Source organism: Mauremys mutica, chromosome 2, assembly GCF_020497125.1.
Source record: "Mauremys mutica isolate MM-2020 ecotype Southern chromosome 2, ASM2049712v1, whole genome shotgun sequence".
NCBI classification, from domain to species: Eukaryota; Metazoa; Chordata; order Testudines; family Geoemydidae; genus Mauremys; species Mauremys mutica.
This window is the reverse complement of record NC_059073.1, coordinates 121030650-121050867: the sequence shown is the minus strand read 5'-3', so window position 1 is coordinate 121050867 and position 20218 is coordinate 121030650. Positions and strand designations below refer to the sequence as shown.

Genomic DNA, 20218 nt, shown 5'->3' with positions numbered 1-20218 from the left:
AATTCTAAACTACATCAGTCTGGGCCTCTTACTTGGAAGTATCCAAAAATAGCAGCTTACAGACCATTCACCACTCGGAAGAAAGTGAAACAGATATTTCTAAAACTTGTTTTGAAAGTATGTTTTTAAGATAGATTCTCAGAATAAAGGATACAGACTATTAGTACAGCACTTTGAGCCCGATTCCACCCTTCTCATCTACATCCTGCATTCCCACTACGGGTATGTTGACACTGGAGGTGTAATTTCCAGCTCATGTAGACATACCCCACTTGCTCTGATTCAGCTACCTCATGTAAAAAACAGAAGTGTAGCCACAGCAGCACAAGCAGCAGGAGACGCTAGCCACCTGCATATCTACCTAGGGTCCTGGATAGGATCATACTTGGGGAAGCCAGGTCATCCTGCTCATCACACTGATGTGGCTACACCTCTTTTTTTAGTGTACTAGTTCAATCAAAGCAAGTACGGGCATGTCTGCTTGAGCTGGAAATTACACGGTCCAACTCCAGTGTATTATACAAACCCTTATTATGGTTGCATATTTAGAGCAACAACTTCTTAAATAATCCACAATCTCCCACATCCCATGCCAGCTGATCAAATAATTGGTCCTATCAACGTTCATAATATAGTTTAGAGAAGTGCTTCCTCAGAGCCAGTCTGCTGTTTGTTGAGGGAAAGCCCCTGGCAGTCCGGGCCGGTCTGTTTACCTGCCGCGTCCGCAGGTTTGGCCAATCGCGGGCTCCCACTGGCTGCGGTTTGCCGTCCCAGGCCAATGTGGGCTGCGGGAATTGGTGCGGGCCAAGGGATGTGCTGGCTGCCCTTCCCGCAGCCCTTATTGGCCTGGAGCAGTGAACTGCAGCCAGTGGGAGCCGCGATCCGCCGAACCTGCGGAAGAGGCAGGTAAACAAACCGGTCCGGACCGCCAGGGGCTTTTCTTGAACAAGCAGCGGCCTGACTTTGAGAAGCACTGGTTTAGAGTAATTAAAATCATGTTCTTCAACTAAGAATAGAGTTTGAAAGTTTGTAAAATAAAAATCCAAGAACAATCTGGCCTACACAATCTCTTCTGCTTTCTCTCTGCCTGGTACATATTCTCAACACCAAATCCTCATTAAAATTATATTTGACTGTACCATATGGGACTGTTTTGTTATTGATGAACATACAATTCAAATTCTCAGATGCTCAAATTCTCAAATGCTCAGAAATTGGTATTTTGAGAGCCTGGATTATCTCAAGTATCAGAGGGGTAGCCGTGTTAGTCTGGTTCTGTAGAAGCAGCAAAGAATCCTGTGGCACCTTATAGACTAACAGACGTTTTGCAGCATGAGCTTTCGTGGGTGAATACCCACTTCTTCGGGTATCTCCCAACATATGAAATATACAAGGACATTTAAACAACTATTTATAGAGAACCAGATTATACCCATGGTTCCTCAAGGTTCTTCCCCAGAGGATCTTACATCTTAAAATAAGCAACTGAAACATAATATTAGATAAGGAGTCATGGCTACACATTTGAACCCCAATACTGCAAACACTTATGTATATGCTTAACTTCACACATGCAAGTAGTCCCACGGACTTTGACTGAAGTCACAGCAATTTTCCCCCATCCCCACTCCTGCTCCTTCTTCAAAAAAAATGAAATTGCCAAAACAGCTCTCCAACTGTCAGTACCCTGTGCATTTATGGCTCCGCACAAGTTAAACACATTAGACAAGGAGAGCTTTTTGGAAGGACAGAGAAAGATAAATGCTTTACTCATCTAATGACCATCCCTACTTTATGAAAACACGTCATATATAGAGATGTGCTGTGTAATTCTGCTTACGTATTTCATTACAATTTTAAGATGACTCAGAGTTTGTGCTCCATCCTTGGAATGGGATAAGTGGCTATGTAGCTGTTTTTACATTTAGAGTCATGTAGTGACACAATTAAACTTTGGATCAAATCTGCCCTGTTTGTTTGTTTGGGGACATACAGTGGCACTTAATTTTGGTATTTTGATATGCCTTTTGCTCTATTTAAAAAACAACAAAAACACAAGTTACTGACTTAGGCAAACTGATACAAAAACATACCATATAACAAAACAAAACTATGGAGCAAAGAAAAATAGGCACTACAATGGGAAAGATTTTTCCCAACTCTAATCCTTAGAACCACCTTGAAATCTGGAGGGGAATCTATCTGATCTGGGCTTTCAGACAATGTTTTGAATGTATGGAAACACACAGAATGAGAGTGTCTTGCTTCACTAGAGGACTTAAAGAGAAACTCTAGGACAACCATTGTGAAAAGGAGAGACTAAATACAGTTTGTTCTTCCCAAGAAGAACAATTTGCATTCCTCCCTGTTTGTTATGCTAAGAGTAATCTAGCTTAGCCATATAACAGGCTGTTAATACCTGTCAAACAGTTAGCACACATCTTGTTGGAAAAGATTACCAGTAAGTGGTTTCTGCTGACACACTGAGCCCTGGTTTACATTAGAAACTTATGTTGGTATGACTTTGCTGCTCAAGGATGTGAAAATCCACACTCCTGGGCAATGCAGTTATGCCAATCAAACTCCCAGTGTAGACAGAGCTATGTCAACCAGAGGGCTTCTCCCTTCAACACAGCTGCTGCCTCTTGGGAAGGTGGAGTGCCTACCCATGGGAGAAGCTCTCCTGTCAGCACAGGTGGCCTCTTCACTACTCATTACAGCTGCACAGGTGTAGACTGCTGCAGTAATGTAAGTGTAGACAAGCCTTGAGAAAGAGGACTTGTTACTCCATCTGAATATAAACGAGGTGCAGGTGGATTTCAGGGATAGCAGTTTTCAGAGAGGGATTTTAGGTGCAGCCAAGCTTGGAGATAAGAAATGTTATCTTGTTGTTTTCTTGTGTGGGTTATACAGCAGGTTGAAAATGATACTTGCTCACAACCTGTTAATCTTTTTTTCTCCCTTATGTTGACTATAATAGATTATGCTAAAGAACATATGATCATCAGCTAATCTTCACCACTTCTGAGAAGCTGCCAAAGTGGAGCACTCCCAAAATTATAACCACTATACACTGATGTTAAATAGAAACGGTTATGTAAAAGTTTCATCTATAAATCAGTGATTCTCAGACCTCAGTGATTCAAGAGCCAAATTAGCAATCAACATTACCCAAAAGAGCCACAATAGTATGAATTCATTGTTTCATTTACTTTTTAAAATTTATTTATATATTCTCACAGCAAAATGACTGACCAAGTATTCTCCAATTGGTTAATAACATATTAAAAGCATTCTGATTGGTTAACAACTTAGATTGGTTAATAATTAAGTCACACAGTATTTTAATATCATGTGCTGCAAAGAGCTGCATGAGACACATTAAAGAGCCAATAGTGGCTACCAAGCCTCAGTCTGAGTATCAATGCTATAAATGGCCAGAACTGGAATTTTTTTTTACCATTTGACAGAGCATTAGAGCATATAGACACCTTTAAGGATGAAGGCAATCCCCCATATGCATACCCTTAGCTATGATTAAATGAATTGTCAAACATGCACAGAAAAAAAAAATAGAAGAGATCAAAACAGGTAACCATTAACTGTCTCTTTTCTCCGACTCCGACTAATGTGTGTGTCAGTTCTACAGTAGCCTATAACAGCAAGATCCCAAAAAGAGAAATAATATATATACAAAACCAGACAGTTAAGAGGAATAAGCCTATTGAAATACTATAAAGATCTTCTTACTAAAGGCTGCATCTTCAGAATCACTGTGTGGGTTCAACACGGTAGAGTCTTTGTGCAGAAAATGCAGAAGCATAACTTTGTGCTCATTAGTTTGAAACTGTCCTAGTTGAGTGGGCTATGGGGTGCACTTCACCCTTTGTTTCTAGGACATATATTCTGATCTACCTTATTGAATTTTTAGGTTTTCTTCCCTCAGCTATTCGGTCAATAAAGAACACGTTAATGAACAAGTTTTCTTCAACACTTGTGCTCATTAGATGTGGGTGTATATGACCTGATATGTTGGGTTTATGTCAGACCTTGTTTTTCGTTAGGGTGGGGATGGGGGAAAAAAAGAGGCACAAGTTCTTGAGACCCATAAAAATGAGATTTTTTTTATCTTAATGGAAAGATGTGATATTGTGGTTCCAAACAGACAGACAGACCCCTGACTCAGACTTCCTTCTGACTGAGGTATAGGCAGTAATAGTAGACACTATAATTGTTGCAAAATATGACACCTGAACTCAGAGCTCAAATGGAGGCTTAACTAGTGCCATTCACACACACTAGTTTAAATCTCTGTACTTTGGGCAACTGTAAAAATGGGGATTATAATGCTTACTCACCCCCTTAAAATGATTTGAGACTTCTAAACAAAAAAAGGACTACACTAGGTAACTACAACTTTATCAATAGCTACAGTTGTCAGGTGAGATAACTAAGTCAAAATGTTAAGACCAACGTTTTAACCTGGTATCTAGGGGCTTGGCTACACTTGCAAGTTGCAGCGCTGGTAGAGGCTTTCCAGCGCTGCAATTAGTAACCGTCCACACCTGCAAGGCACATCCAGCGCTGCAACTCCCTGGCTGCAGCGCTGGCTGTACACCTGGTCAGGTTGGGGTGTAGCGATTGCAGCGCTGGTGATCCAGCGCTGCTCATCAAGTGTGGACACACACCAGCGCTTTTATTGGCCTCCAGGGAATAAGGAGATATCCCAGAATGCTTTTAACTAAATTACTCTCTTTGTTTTGTTATGCAGCCTCTCTTTGTTTTGTTTTGATCGGAGCTCCGTTGAACTGCTTATCTAAAAAAACAAACACTGATCACAGCAAAGAGGAGCTATCTGTACCTGGCTGTGAACGATCAAATGAGAGGCAGGGAGTGAATGTTTGCTAGACAGAGAAACAGCGTTGGATGCAGGCTGTTTGCAATTAAGACTAAGGGTTCGCAAACATTTTGTGATTTTTCAATCCAGGAAGCTAACACACAGTGTTGGCTCCAAAAATCCACTCTCTCTATCTTCCCCGCTCCCTGTCACAGTACACCACCCTCAACCCCCCTCTTTTGAAAAGCACGTTGTTGCCACTTGAATGCTGGGATAGCTGCCCATAATGCAGCACTCCCAACAGCGCTGCAAATGTGGCCACATACCAGCGCTGGTAGCTGTGAGTGTGGCCACACACCAGCGCTGTTCCTGAACAGCTGCATGACCAGCGCTGTAACTCCCAGCGCTGCAACTTTCAAGTGTAGCCAAGCCCTAAGAGGTTAGGCTCCAATATCCACATTTAGGCATTTAAATAAAAGTAGACTGATGTTTCCTAAAATGCTGAGTACCTGCAGCTCCCACTGACTAAACCTGAATTTTGTGAGCATTATCCCTAGTAAAATTTAGATTCTCAAGTTTGAAAATCTGGCCTTATGGAGTTGGCTGGGGTGCACTGTGGCCTAGTTTGTTATGCATTAATTGTGAAGCCAAGCACCCGGGTCTTTATAATTAAATAGTTTTTAATGAACATGCAGCATCAAAGTAGGTGGCTCTGTATATGCATACGTAACTAACTTCAGCTGCGTAGGGAACTATGCAGCTAGTAAGCTGTAAATTGAATGAGGCATCATTGGCTTGACCTGCATCATACACTCAATTTACTAATCTAGTGACCAGTCCCAACCCATTTATTTAAAATTGTCATTTTTTGTCTGTACAAGAAATTAAAAATATAAAAACTGGGGAATATCAGATACAAAGACTTTATTTCAAATACTAGTAAATGTTACTAAGTGATAAGTGTATGATACCTATCTCATCACTTACAAAACCCAAGCACTTAAGAGCAAGGAAATTAATAGACCTAAATCTTACAGTGCCCCGAAACTCCAATTAACATCTATCAAATACATATTTCATCACAATGCCCCTGCTGACTTCAGTGGAAGCAAGACTGAGCCCTTAGTATCTTCAATGACTGTACTATTAGAGGGTGGGTTAAACAAAACCATTTTGCAGCTGGTGGGTGTAACTGCCGCTTTCCATTAGAAACAGTTCAACTCCTTTATGAAATAATTGTGGTCTCCAATTCAAAGGACAGGCACATGTCACCACCCAAAACAAAGGCACACCTGAGGCCATTCAGGAATTTGAACTATGCAAGCAGAGTGCTCCTTAAGTATTGGGGGTGGAGGAAGCATGTGCGTGAGGGAGCGAGAGCAAGGGAACCGGCAGAGATTGTCACAGCCTGGACAAGCATGGTGTGGTGGTGGCTAAGAGTTTCTTTGCTTACAGCTTCAAGCCTTTATCACCTGTTTTTGGATCCTCTTGTGTTCAGGGAAAACAGGATTTTGTATATTCCTTGTAAATAAACAAGACTGATAACTTCATCATAAATTTCTCCTCCTAAGAAGAACAACCTGCAAGACTCCAATCTGCAACACTCTTCTTTACTGGTCCCTTCACAATAGGGATGGAAGATTGGTCTGTCATAAGAACTGTAGCTAGGTGGGACAAACTTTCTAGCCCGTATCAACTGGGGTTATTAGTGATAAGGACAGAGCAGAGGAGACCAAAGGACATGTGGATAGGAGGAGGTTGTGACAGACTAATATCCTGGACAAGCCTTACTTAATAGAGTTAAACCTTATTCAATTGAGCTTAATATCTTTGCATTTTTAATAGATGAAAATTAAAAATTAATTGTATGTGTTATTGTGGGATTGTATGTATTTCCATGAGAAGGGTAAATAGGAGAAGAGCAGGCAGGGGTGATTAGTCAAATTCACTCAGGTTGTAATATCCACAGAAAACTCTACTCCCTGGAAAGGTTCACATGTACTAGTCCAAACTGGATTCTCCAGAGACCAACAAATGATTTTTGGATAAATAGCCTGGTTTTAAACTGGCTCAGGGCCTTCTTCCTGATCCAGCAAATGAACAAAACCTCTGGTCTATGAAAGACCCTAGTCCTTAGAGAAGGGTTGGAAGGACTTGGCCTACTGAGGTCCATAAAACTGGGTACTTGTTCTGAGATGAAGCTGTGTTGAACTTGTTACCACAAAGAAAATCCCTTGGCAGGGTGCTGAAGGATTGCTCCTGCCAGAGCCCATGTTAGAGCTGGGATGATGCACGCTAATAAGCTTATATCAGAACTGTGCAGCCTGGAAATAGTTGGTCAGAAGTAAGTGAGACACAAGTCCCACCAAAGAAATGCAATGCGTGGGGAGCTGAGAGCCTGACAGTGGTGCTCTTGCTGGAGCCCCAGGGGAAACACTGGGGGAGTTGGCCTGAACTGTGACAGAGGTGACCTCTGTCCACGGGTGGCTCATCAGCTTAAGCAAGTGAGGCACAGCTTAACCAAAGAATTCAGAAGCCAATTCCCAAAAGCTACATTTTTGTGTATATAAAGATTAAGGAGTTTTATATATATTAAATAAGTAGCATAGATCCATAAGAAGCACTTGTGATTTGATTTAAATGTCACGTTACTCATACTTTCTCCATCTCCCTAATGCCAAAAAATGTAGTGCTGTGGATGAGGCTCAAATCACAGTATAGGTAGTGCCTCAAAGCTGCCTTGTAACTATGGCAACTAACCCCGCTGAGGAGCCACTTTGAGGGCAGTGTTGTGCTAGCCAAGGCTTGGTAAGACCATGGCAGGGTTGCAGAGGTTAAGGCCAGTTCTGCAAGAAAGGATGCACGGTTCCCTTCCAGCACTGATACAGTGGAAACGCAGGGGGGGCTCCCTACACCGCCAAGGGGCCTAAGACACAAGGATGCAAGTCGGAGGGGAAGCTGTAGACATCCTGGGTTGAAGGATTAGAGACTCCCAGCCAGGATTACAAAGAACCCGATGAGCCCCTGGCGTGGGGGAGGCCACCCCACTGCTGAACAATTCCTGCCCTGGAATTGACTGGGACGAGTCCCACACTCCTGGCTGGTGAGAGAGTGGGGTATGACAGCAGAGCTGCAGAGGGCTCCCTGCATGACCACAGGGCCAGTGACACTGGACATCTGCAAATGCAAGAGGGAGGCTGCTGTCTTGGAAGGGCAGAACAAAAGCATTCCTCCTTCCCCCTCCCAGGCCAGGATTGCAAGGAGGAACATGTATATTGGAATGTGAGAGTTGTGATATGTGCCTCACCTGTCAAAGTCACCAGCTGCCACTAACTCAATCCCAGCTGAAAGGAGCAACAGAGTGGATAGTCCCCAGCAAACAGTGAAGAATAAATGAGGCAGAAAAATAGGTTTGTGAGCTTGACTGTCAGGATGATGTTGATATAAGTCAACGTGAGTTGATCAAATGCCTCAAACGGGAGGATACCAGGCCCAAACCTCCTGTCAAGTCAAAGCTGATAAAGGATACAGAAAAAACAGCCACATTTTTGGCTTGCTATTAAGGTCATATGCGCGCTAAAAAAAAAAAAAAAAGCCACCAAAGCTGACCTCAGCTGTTTTATAGCAGAGCAATGAACTATTTTTTAAAAAGTACCTTTCAGAGATGATTCAAATCACCAAATTAGAATCTGGACTTCAAGCACTTCAATGTTAAGAAGTATTTGGATCTGAAGTTTTGGTTCAAGCTTATGTATTGTATAACTATTACAGTGCTTTAATATCTTTTCTAAACTTGACAGGCACATTTCAAATGAAGTATTTTTCTGTCAAAGTAATGGATTTATATCCTCTCACATGCACATGTCTGAAGATGACAAAAATATCTACCAACAAATTGTTTCTCTTGGGTGCTCCTGGCTGTAGTATAATAGTTTATCTTGTTTGGAGTGTCAGAAGCCTCAAATTTCTCCCCAGAACCCATTTTACTTGCTCACCCCATCCTTGCATACCATGCTCTCTATGTAGACACATCATGTGGGAGAACTTGAAAGAGCACTATTGGAGCTGAATTGTCAATTAGAACAAGATAAAGGTCACAAGGTCAAGCAGCTGGAGTGCTACAGATTTACACCTCAGCTTGCCCCAGAGTAAGTGCTCATGTAAACAAACACTGACAGCCTGTTTTGCCTGTTACTACGTGGAGCACTTATGTCATTGAGGATTATGTGCTATCTTTCTAAAAGATCTGCAGATTATTCAGCAGTGGAATTACTGGTTTAAAATAAACTCCTCTGTTTTGAAATAAAGGACCAGATTCTCTCTGAAAATTTACAACTTTAAAATATAGTGAATCTATGACTCTCATTCAGCACTATCTGAAAATCTTTTAGAACTTAAAGGGATCCTTTGGGGTATAAATCTGTTTTTAAAATCAGCTGATGTTACTAAGAAACCAAATTCATTCACTATTAATACTATTTGGCAATTCATTCAGCCTTGATGAAGAAAACATTTGTCAGTTTCACTTTCTGGTTCTCAGGAGCTACCACAATACTGCAGGTTTTTTGGTTACCAGCTCTTTACAAGAAAGTTTTAAATCTTAACTGAACAAGAAGGGTTCAAGTTCCAAATACTGCAACTATTTATACATATGCTAAATTTTAAGAATGAAATTAATTCCATTACCTTAATGGGCCTATTTGCCTGTTTATCTTTAAGTACATAATGTTTGAAAAAGACCTAGCGTGTTCTCATACCAATAGCAATTGTATCACTGGACAGAACATGTCAGACAGCTTGTGACCCCCCAGAGCTGTTTATATTAACTAAACACTAGGAATAAACTAGCTCGCAATGTCAACTTAACAAAAAACCCACAACTTGGTGGCAAGACTATGACTTTTGACTTAGAAAATAACGTGCCTTTTAAATGACAAAGAAGTGGTTAAAATTCATCATGACTCCTTTGTAATAAAAATGACCCCTCAAGGGGGCTGCAAAACAAATTGAGGGAATTAACCAAGCAAAAACAATTAGCAGAAAACGCCTATTAGCACGAGCGTGAAAAGTGAGATGCTAAAAACAAGAGTTACACCGTCCTGCAGGAGGAAAAAGTTTGTTACACATTAACATCAGCACTAGAATTTTTCCTCAAAGGCCAACCCTGGCCAGAGCTAGCAAAAGTGACTGTTACTGAGGCCTCACTGTAAGGATGCCTGTTGCCAACGCATACACCCCCGGGACCCTCTCCACGCCCTGCTGGGCTCCCTGGCCCCTGTTGTTCACTAGTCCTCCCTTTCCTTGCAGGTATCTGGGTGTTCTCAGAGACTGGGGTGGGTGGCGTGTCCTGAAGGGTAGGACCCTGGAGGAGGAAGCTGCAGGGGACCACACAGCCATGCCTGGGGGGGGGGGGCAGGGAGACTCCATGTTACTCCGCACAGGCCCCCGAGGGGCGCCCCTGCACGTGAAACTTTCCACCCCTAACTAGGAGCCAGCCAGGCACTGGGCTGCGGTTTCCGGCGGCAGGGCAATGGGAGGCCCAGGCTCGCTGTGTCAGTGCTCAGCCCCCGCCTCGCAGCCCGGGAGCTCCCCTCCCTGGCGCCCCGCTCCTGCAGCCGCTCACCTCGCCCCCCGGACCGGGCGCGGCCGCAGGCTCCGGGCCAAGCAGAAGGCGGCAGCAGCGGCCATGCAGAAGCCGGGTGCAGAGAGGCGGCTCCTACCTGCGCGGGACTGGACGCAGGCGCCACAGCCTCGCGAGCCCCGGCTCCTCAGCGCGGCTGCCGGACAGACCCCGGTCCCGCCCCTCGGGGGAGGCGCCGCTGCTGCCACCGCCTCCTTCCCCGGCCGGCGGGGCGGGCTGCGGGGCGCGCCTGTGGCCGGGCAGGGGGCGGGCGTAAGGGGCGGTGTGTGACGACGTGTGAGGCAGACATGGGGGGGTGAATGAGGTGCTGACAGTGTGTGTGTGTGAGAATTTGCTTCTGAGCGCGGCAGTGAAGTTGTGAGGAGAGATTGTGCCTATGGGGAGAAGTGAGAGAGATGCCAGCGTTGTCCGCGCAAGAAAGTGGTGGCAGCTTCAATAGTGACTTTAACCTTATTCAGTGGAGTTGGTCAGGTCTTTGCTGTCCAGTTTTTTTGTGGCAGAAAATGCAACATCCACCGGAGTGAAATTTGCGGTGGAAGAGGAGTTCTGCACTAGTTCTACAAACCAGACACAGACTCCAATTGGGGCATGTCTACATTAGAAAGGTAAGTCGACTTATACTAGGTCGACTTACAGCCACTGCAGTATTTAATGTGGTGGTGCATGTCCACACTACCTTCCCAGGGTCAGTAGTGCGCTTCCTTACCAGGAGCACTTCCACTGAGCTAAGAGGCCCAGTAACTCCCTGCCAGAAGCCCTGCTGCACCACAGGCTCCTGGGGGGGCGCCCATCCTCGGCTCCCTGTTACCCACAGGTGGCAAGTGGCTCCAAGGGCTTCTTGGAGTAGATGCCAGATGCCTAGGCTTCTCGCCCTGGCTCCCAGCTGAGAACAGAATCCAGCCACCCAACTGGGCTCTGGTTGCCTGGCTTTCTGGTCAAATTCAGGGCTCCTGCCATGAAATTGACAAGACAGCCAGCAGACAATGGAAGTAAGGCAGTGTCTACAGAGACATTGCGTCACCCATTGGTCCTGCTTTGAGCAGGGGGGTTGGACTACATGATCTCCTGAGGTCCCTTCCAACCCTGATATTCTATGATTCTATGACAATAAGGCCATGTCTACACTAGTGAGCTTACAGCAGCACAACAGTACTGATGGAGCTGCACCACTGTAAGATCTCTTGCGTAGCTCTCCGTTGACATAATAAAACCACCTAAATGAGAAGATCTCCTGCCAACATAGCACTGTGCACACTACCACTTATGCTGACAAAACTTATGTCGCTCGGGGGTATGTTTTTTCACACCCCCGAGCGACGTAACTTTTGCTGACATAAGTGGTAGTGTAGACATGGCCTAAGCCTTATGCCTCTCATGGAGGTAGAGTTATTATGTCAGTATAGTAGGGCACTTACATCACTGAGAGGAAGGCTGTAGTGTAGACACTGACATAATTAGGTCACCATAAGCTGCTTTAGGTCAACTTAACTGTGTAGACCAGTCTTAAGACTAAAGCCTCATCTACACCACAAATACTTTTCTAGTATAGAGGCCCTTAGTGTAGACACAGCTTATGCTAACAGAAAGAGTTTTTCTGCCAACCTAGGAACATTAGCTATGCCAGTGATGCTCTTCGGTCAACATAGGTCTGGTGTACGCCTAAATATTAGGTCGGACCTATTTACATCACTGAGGACTGTAAAAAATTGTGTGCCCAAAGCTCTGTAGTTATGTTGACCTAGAGCCCAGTTTAGATGCAGCTAGGCGGATGAAAACAGTCTTCCATTGACCTAGTTACTACCTGTTGGATGGGTGGATTAGCTACATCAATGAAAAAATCCCTTCTATCAGTGTAGGAAGCATCTGCAGTACGGCGCTACAGTGGCACAGCTGCATTGCCATAGCTGCTGTGCCACTGTACTGTAGACATGCCCATAGTTGACATAGGTGCATATACACTGGCGGTTTACACTGCGGTTTTTGTCAGCATAGCTGTCAGCTAGCAGTGGTGTTTTTTTCACACCTCGACCAACAAAACTATGCCAAATAAGGGCACAACCAAAATATTCCTAAGGAGGAGGCCCAGACCTCTCCCCCTCCTGCCCCCACACGTAGCCGCAGGCTCTCCTTCTGCTGCTCCCCCATACCTGGTCTTGAGCTCTCTCCCGCTCCCTCTGCACTCCAATCTGTGCTCCCCTCCCTGCACCCAGCTCCACACACACACACCCCTCCTCCTGTCCCACACCCAACCCTGCGCTCTTTCCTGCACATTTAGGGTGACCAGACGAAAGGAAGAAAATATCGTGACACATGGGCAGGGAGGGTGTCCGCCAGCAGGGGAAAAAAAAAAAAGGCGAGTGCTGCCAGTGGAACGAAATATCGGGACAAATTGCGTCAGGACGCGGGACAAACACCTAACTATCGGGACGGTCCCAATTTTATCGGGACATCTGGTCACCCTATGCACATTGCCCCACAGCCACAGCCAGCTCCATCTTCCCCCCGCGCTTAGCTCTGCAGTCTCCTCATCCCTCAAGCCCTTACCCAGAGAGGCAATTAGGCTGAAGACCGCCATCCCCACCAGGGGTCAGGCAGTTCTGGGAGCCCCAGATTCCATCCTGCTTCTGTATCTGTTTTCCCAGGAAGCATTAAAAGCCCAAATCCACTTGCACCAGAACTCCTGAGTACTCCTGATGCCTCCTGCTCCAGGGATTGGGGGTGCACAGTACCCATGGGCACTGACTGGAAGGACTGCAAAAGTGTGGGGGAGAGTAGGTGTATGGAGTCACAGTGCTACTCAAATTTGGCCTAGCCATCTCTCCATCATGCCAGCTCCAGTGAGAGGTTGGCGGGGGTGGAAGTTGGGCATCTTGTTCTCACCCCTCCTTGTTGTGCCCTTGATGCAAACCAAAGTTGTAGAGTTGACCTGGCCTAAGTGATAGAGAGCAAGGTGATCTGAGGACTCCAGTAACTGCCTGAGTTTCCTCACTGCCATTTTCTCAACCATCTTTCTCAAGAAGTGTAATTTAAGGTAGTCAATTAAATTGGGTATAATCAGCAAAATTGCCAATGTCAACACTTGGTTTTTTGAGCAACTCTAATAATAACTTGCTTCAGGAATGCCGGCACCCTAGCCTCCCAAAAAGGGACATTAATGGTTTTCACCAGTTAATCTAGAGTTTTTCCACTTGATTTCACTAGCCATGAGGAGATTGGTCCAAGCTGCAGGTACCGGTGTGAATATCCTCCCTATATTTCTAGAATCTTAGTGAACAAAACTGGCTAAAACTCAGCAGGAAACGGTATTTTTTCTTCTCTGTGCACGTATCTGTCATCACACAAGTAGCCAAACCTAACTGATTCAGAGTAGCTTACAGTGTAACAAATGGAAGATGTCTATTTAACTGCCTGTGAAGACTAATGTAAAATAACTGATTGCTGAAAGATTGAAAGTGAATCTCTCTAGGAAGGAACCTTGTAATAGGAATAGAAGTTCTAATATGACTTCATCAAAGAACTGCTTCAGCAAGGGTCTCATCACCCAGATGACTTAACAGGTTGTCTTCTAAATCTGGATGACCACGTAATCTGTTTCTACATATTGTACCCAGGAATTAAGTAAAACTGGATCTAGAGATGTGCACACAACATTGTCACAATGGCAATTAGGGGCCAGGGCACTGGGCTGGAAGTAGAGCTGGTCAGGGAATTTTCAGTCAACGTTTTTTCTATGAAAAATACAGTTTCCACAAACTACAATTTAGATTTTGCTGACATTTTTAATTTTCTATTTTTTTAATCTAAATGAAATTGAAACATTTGGCCCAAATTGATATATTTCAACATTAATCTGTGCTCACATGAGCTGTCATGGTGCCTCATGGGATTTGTAGTTTGGGTTTCTCATAACCCTAAAAGTGTTGATTACACCAGGAAACACCTAATTCAGGGTATACAGAATAGTTCCTTTCTTTTATTAGTTGTGTGATGCCATAAACTCCCGCAGAGGAAATTTAGAAACCTGAATTCAGGTTTTGACTGATAAAAATCTATTAAATTAATTTTAAAAACTTATCTACTTGTCATTTTGAAACTAGAATATGCATTCTGTTGGTGATTTGAGATCTCATCAGTTGGTTTAGGTTTTAAAAAAGCATTTCTAATCTCCTTTAAGGCATAAACTTATTGTCTGATGTGCTTCCACATTCTACCAATGAAGAAGTCCTTGAAGTTTCAGCATATACTAAGCACACTGACTATGAACCTAGAAGAAAAACACAAAAAATGTTACTTTCTCAAAGAGTGAAAGGAATAACATGCCATCACACCATCTGAAACCTCGTAATAGTATCATAGACGTGTAGGACTAGAAGGGACCTACAGTCCCTTGCACTCAAGGCAGGACTACGTAATAACTAGACCATTCCTGACAGGTGTTTGTCTAAACTGTTATTTAAAACCTCCAATGACAGAGATTCCACCACCTCCCTAGGCAATTTGTTCTAGTACTTAACCACCCTGACAGTTAGGAAGTTTTTCCTAATGTCCAACTTAAACCTAACTTGCTGCAATTTAAGACCATTGCTTCTTGTCCTAGCCTCAGAGATTAAGGAAAACAATTTTTCACACTCCTCCTTGATAATAGTTTTCATGTACGTAAAAGATTATTACATGTGCCCTCCTCAGTCTTCTCTTCTAGACTAAACACATCCAGTTTTTTCAGTCTTTCCTCATAGGTCATGTTTTCTAGACTTTTAATAATTTTTCTTGCTCTCCTCTGGACATTCTCCAATTTGTCCACATCTTTCCTGAAATGTGGTGCTCAGAACTGGACACAATACTCCCGCTGAGGCCTTATCAGCGTAAAGTAGAGTGGAAGAATTACTTCTCGTGTCTTGCTTACAACACTCCTGCTAATACATCCCAGAATGATGTTCGCTTTTTTTGCAACAGTTGACTCATATTTAGCTTGTGACCCACTATAAACCCCAGATCCCTTTCTGCAGTATTCCTTCCTAGGCAGTCATTTCCCATTTTGTATGTGTGCAGTTGATTGTTCCTTCCTAAGTTGAGTACTTTGCATTTGTCCATATTGAATTTCATCCTATTTACTTCAGACCATTTCTCCAGTTTGTCCAGATCATTTTGAATTCTAATCCTGTCCTCCAAACCACTTGAAATCCCTCCCATCTTGGTATCGTCTGCAAACTTTATAAGTGTACTCTCTGTGCCATTATCTAGATAATTTATAAAGATATTTAACAGAACCGGACCCATGACCAATCCTTGTGGAACTCCATTCAATATGCACGTCCAGCTTGACTGTATACCCACTGACAATTACTCTCTGGGAACGGTTTTCCAGCCATTATGCACCCACCTTATAGTAGCTCCATGCGAGACATCAAACCCTTACTAAAGTCAAGATATACATCTATCGCTTTCCACTTATTCACAAGGCTTGCTACCCTGTCAAAGAATGCTGTTAGGTTGGTTTGACATGATTTGTTCTTGACAAATCCATGTTGACTTACTTAATCACTTTATTATCCTCTAGATGTTTGCAAATTGATTGCTTATTTGCTCCATTATCTTTCTGGATACTGGATGGTTCACATCAGTGGAGTTTTCATATTTAGTTAACAGAATTACATATTATTTGTCTGCATAGGTAATTTTAGGAAACTCTCATCATTTCACTATCATAGAAACATCTTCAGAAGTGGTAGCAATGGTGGGAGAGGGAATATAGAGAAGATTGAGGCATTCTATGGCATGAAAAAAATGTAGATGAAGCCTACTAGGCAGGCCTAAAACAAAAGGAAGAACATGGCATCTCCAAACTAGGTAAAAAAGACGGTTACTCACCTGTAGTAACTGTTGTTCTTCGAGATGTGTTGCTCCTATCCATTCCAGTTAGGTGTGCGCGCCGCGCGTGCACGGCTCTTCGGAAGACTTTTACCCTAGCAACACTCGGTGGGTCGGCTGGGCGCCCCCTGGAGTGGCGCCGCTATAGCGCAGGATATATACCCCAGCCGACCCATCCGCTCCTCAGTTCCTTCTTGCCGGCTACTCCGACAGTGGGGAAGGAGGGCGGGTCTGGAATGGATAGGAGCAACACATCTCGAAGAACAACAGTTACTACAGGTGAGTAACCGTCTTTTCTTCTTCGAGTGATTGCTCCTATGCATTCCAGTTAGGTGATTCCCAAGCCTTATGTAGGCGGTGGGGTCGGAGTTAGATGCTGCAGAATGCAAACTTCTGTGCCAAAGGCTGCATCATCTCTGGACACTTGGGCCAATGAGGCAAAGGTGTGTACTAGCTGCACGACACATCCCCTGAAAGGGTATGTGGGCCAAGAAGGCAGCAGGGAAGCCTGAGCCCTGGTGGAATGTGCAGTAAGGTGGCTCCATGGAACATGGGCTAACCACAGGAGGCGCAGATGCACCAGTCATCGAAGATGAAATCCTCTAGGAGGAGACAGGTATGTCCCTCGTCCGGTATGCCAGTACGATGAAGATTCGGGAGCGTTACGCAAGGGCTTTGTCCGCTCGATATAGATTGCGGACGCCCTACGGACGTCTAGGGAGGGCAATTGTTGCTCTCCTTGCGATGAGTGTGGCTTCGGAAAGAAGACCAGAAGGAAGCTATCCTGGATGATATGAGAGGCTGACACCACCTTTAGGGAGGAAGGCCGGACATGGTCACAACTGCACTTGTCCTTGAGAGAGACAGTATACCGTGGGTCCATCGCGAGCGCCTGAAGCTCGAAGACTCGTCTGGAAAGGCTACAAAGAAGACTGCCTTCCAGAACAGGTATGCAAGCGAGCATGTCGTCAGTGTCCCGAATGGGCAATCATAAAACTGGCGAGAACCAGGTTGAAGACCCAGGTTGTGGCGGGGGCCAACCGGGGGGGTATAACGCTCCAAGTCCTTGAGGAATCTAGAAACCACAAGGCATAAGAATACGGAGCGGCCACTCCCCGCTGGGTGGAAGGGAGAGATGGCTGCCAAGAGTGCCCTTAATGAGGGCCGCGCCATGTGCTGCTGTTTGAGACCAGAGGTAGTCCAAGACGGACTGGATCGGGACCTCGGCGGGAGAAACATTGTGCGTTTCGTAGCAGCAGGAGAAACGCTTCCACTCTGCCAGATACGTTAACCGAGTGGAGGATCTCCTATCACCCAGGAGAAACCTGCAGAGCCGAGGCAGAACAATGTAATTCGGATCGGTTTAGCCACAGAGCAGCCCTGCTGTGAGGTGCAGGGATTACCAGTCTGGGTGGTGAAGCTTGCTGCGATCCCGCGAAATGGGGTCTGGGCCAAGAGGTAGGGAAATAGGGTTGGCTACCGACAGGGGTAGCGACCTGGTGTACCAGTGCTGCCTGGGATACGCTGGAGCGATCATGATCAGGTGCGCTCTGCCCCTGCGGAGCTTTAGCAGGGCCCTGCTAGCCAGCAGGAACGGTGGAAATTGGACAGCCGATGGCTCATCCATGGCATCAAAAACCTCTCCAAGACTGAGCCCGAGGAGAGGTCTTGGAATGAGGAGGACTTCTGTCTGTTTTCGCTCTCGCGGGAGCGAAGAGGGCTATGCGGGGAAAGACCCACTTCCAAAAAACGGAATGGATACCGTCCGGAGGGAACGACCACTTGTGAGACCGGAAGGATCTGCTGAGGCGATCCGCCAGCTGAAAAGCCTGGCATACAAGGCAGACTGCTCCCAGCTCTCGGACACTGATGCGTAAGGCCAGCTCTTGGGCCGACCAAAGGCCGTGAGTGCGAAGCTGACCCAGGTGAGCACGCATCCGAGAGATGGGGTGTCCGTCATGAGGGACCCCGAGGGGTGAATGGAACAGCATCCCTGGATACACCAGGGAGGGCACTGACTCTCGGTCGAGGGAGCCTAGGATGCTCAGGGGGAACGAGACGACCAGGGTGGTATCTCTGCCCGGGTGGCACACCCAGGTGAGCCACGATTGGAGTGGACAGAGGCGAAGCCTGGTATGTTTGGAAACAAACGCGCAGACAGCCATGTGACTCAGGAAACCTCGGCCTGGGCGAGCCAAAGTTGCCGGGAAGGTCCGTAGACCTTGTACAATTGTTACCACCGCATGAAACCATGGCTGAGGTAAGCAGGCTCTGGTGAGATTGGAGTCCAGGGTGGCTCCAATGAATTCTATTCCCTGTGTGGGAACCAGAGTGGATTTTACCATTGATGATCAGGCCTAGACACCGGAATAGGTCCGTGTCGATGCCCACAGGACTGGTACTTGGGCTGGGAGGTCCCTCGAACGAGCCAATGTGGAAGAGAAACGGGGACATGAAAATACGCGCCCGTCACATCGAGGGCGGCATACAGTCTCCGGGATCCAAGGGTGGGATGACGGTCCCCCTGGGAACCATGCGGAACCTATCCGCAGCATGAACTTGTTGAGGACCCGCAGGTCTAGGATATGTCTGAGACCTCCCTTCGCCTAGGGGATTAGGTTTCGTCCCTAGGCACCTCCTGTATAGCTCCGATGAAGAGGAGCGTCCGCACCTGCTGCAAGAGGAATCGCTCATGAGAGGGGTCCCTAAGAGGGACGAGGATGGTTAGAAGGACCTTAACCTTGAGGGCCTGATTGACGCCCACGACCGGATAAGTGACGCCTGCTGGCAAAGTCTTGTCTTTGTCTAGGCGCAGGGTAAGAGCGGTGAGGCTGGGGACGGAAAGGTCGGCGCTAAGTACCGGCGTGTGCATGCTAATAGAGAGCGGAAAGTGACCCTGCTGCTCTTCCGGCTTTGCAGCCTAGGGCCAGGTTTCTCAGAGAACAGGCCTTTGCCAGTGCAGGGCAAGTCCTGTATAGTGGACAGCAGCTGCGAGGGAAGGCTCGATAACCGGAGCCAGGAAATGCGCCTCGTGGCCACACGCGAGGCCAGGGTCGTGGCAGCGAAGTCAGCTGCATCCAACTAGGCCTGGAGGGAAGCTCTATCCAGCCTCTTCCCTCGATCCAGGAGGGCATCGAACTCTTGACGTGAGTTCTGAAGAACCGACTCTGTAAAGTTGCCCACCGCCACCCGTAGTAGCGGCTAAGCAGGGCTTGCTAGTTTGCTACACAAAATGGCAGGGCCCCCGCCGAGTACATCGTACGGCCCCGTAAGACCAGTCACCTAGCCCACTAGGATTTAGGAGCTGGTGCCTGCTGGCCATGGCGTTCCATCCCATTGAGGGACTGGACGACAAGGGAGTGGGGGGGGGTTAGATGTACCTAGGTACTCGTACCCCCTGGATGATGCTATGCACTTGCATTCCGATCAGAGGAGGGCCCGAGGAGTATGTTCCTGCCCCCCCTCAGCTGGGGAGGAGGAAGAAGAAAGGCCAGGGACAAGCGGGTCCTGTGTGGGCTCGCACTCCTGGACGACCTCCTGATCCGGTGGGATCTGGGAGCCCGGTGGCTGAACCGGGGCTTGCTCTGTACTGGTCGCAGGGGGAACGGCTAATTGCCGCCTCTGGCACCCAGAGCTCCGACGGGACGGAGCGAGATGGGAGCACCGGTATGCCTCTGGCGTGGCAGTACGCCCATGGTGACTAGAAGGACCTCTGATAGGTCTCCTGGAAGACTCTGGGGGGCACATCGGAAAAGAGAGTACTGCGCATATGAAGTGTCCGCACGTGGCAACACTGATGCGTGACTGGGTGGCCCTGAAGGAGCTGAAGAGCCCTTGGTAGAGTCTCCTTCTCTAACTGACGTCGCTCGACT

At 46.3% G+C, this 20218-nt stretch overlaps 1 protein-coding gene across 3 annotated transcripts in view; it reads right to left on the bottom strand.

The window, feature by feature from the left end:
- Positions 1 to 10687, bottom strand: part of ECI2 (enoyl-CoA delta isomerase 2) — a 66138-nt gene extending 55451 nt beyond the window's left edge. Inside the window, exon 1 of one of the 3 annotated variants that reach the window (XM_045005694.1) lies at positions 10558 to 10687. Coding sequence is in view for 2 of the 3 variants with exons in the window: in XM_045005690.1 (XP_044861625.1) it covers positions 10461 to 10525 (65 nt within the window). In the remaining variant the exon portion in view is untranslated. Of the gene's footprint in view, positions 1 to 10460 lie in introns of all 3 variants that reach the window. The other 2 variants (XM_045005690.1, XM_045005691.1) reach the window with 2 other exon arrangements.
- Between the last annotated feature and the right edge of the window lie 9531 nt (positions 10688 to 20218).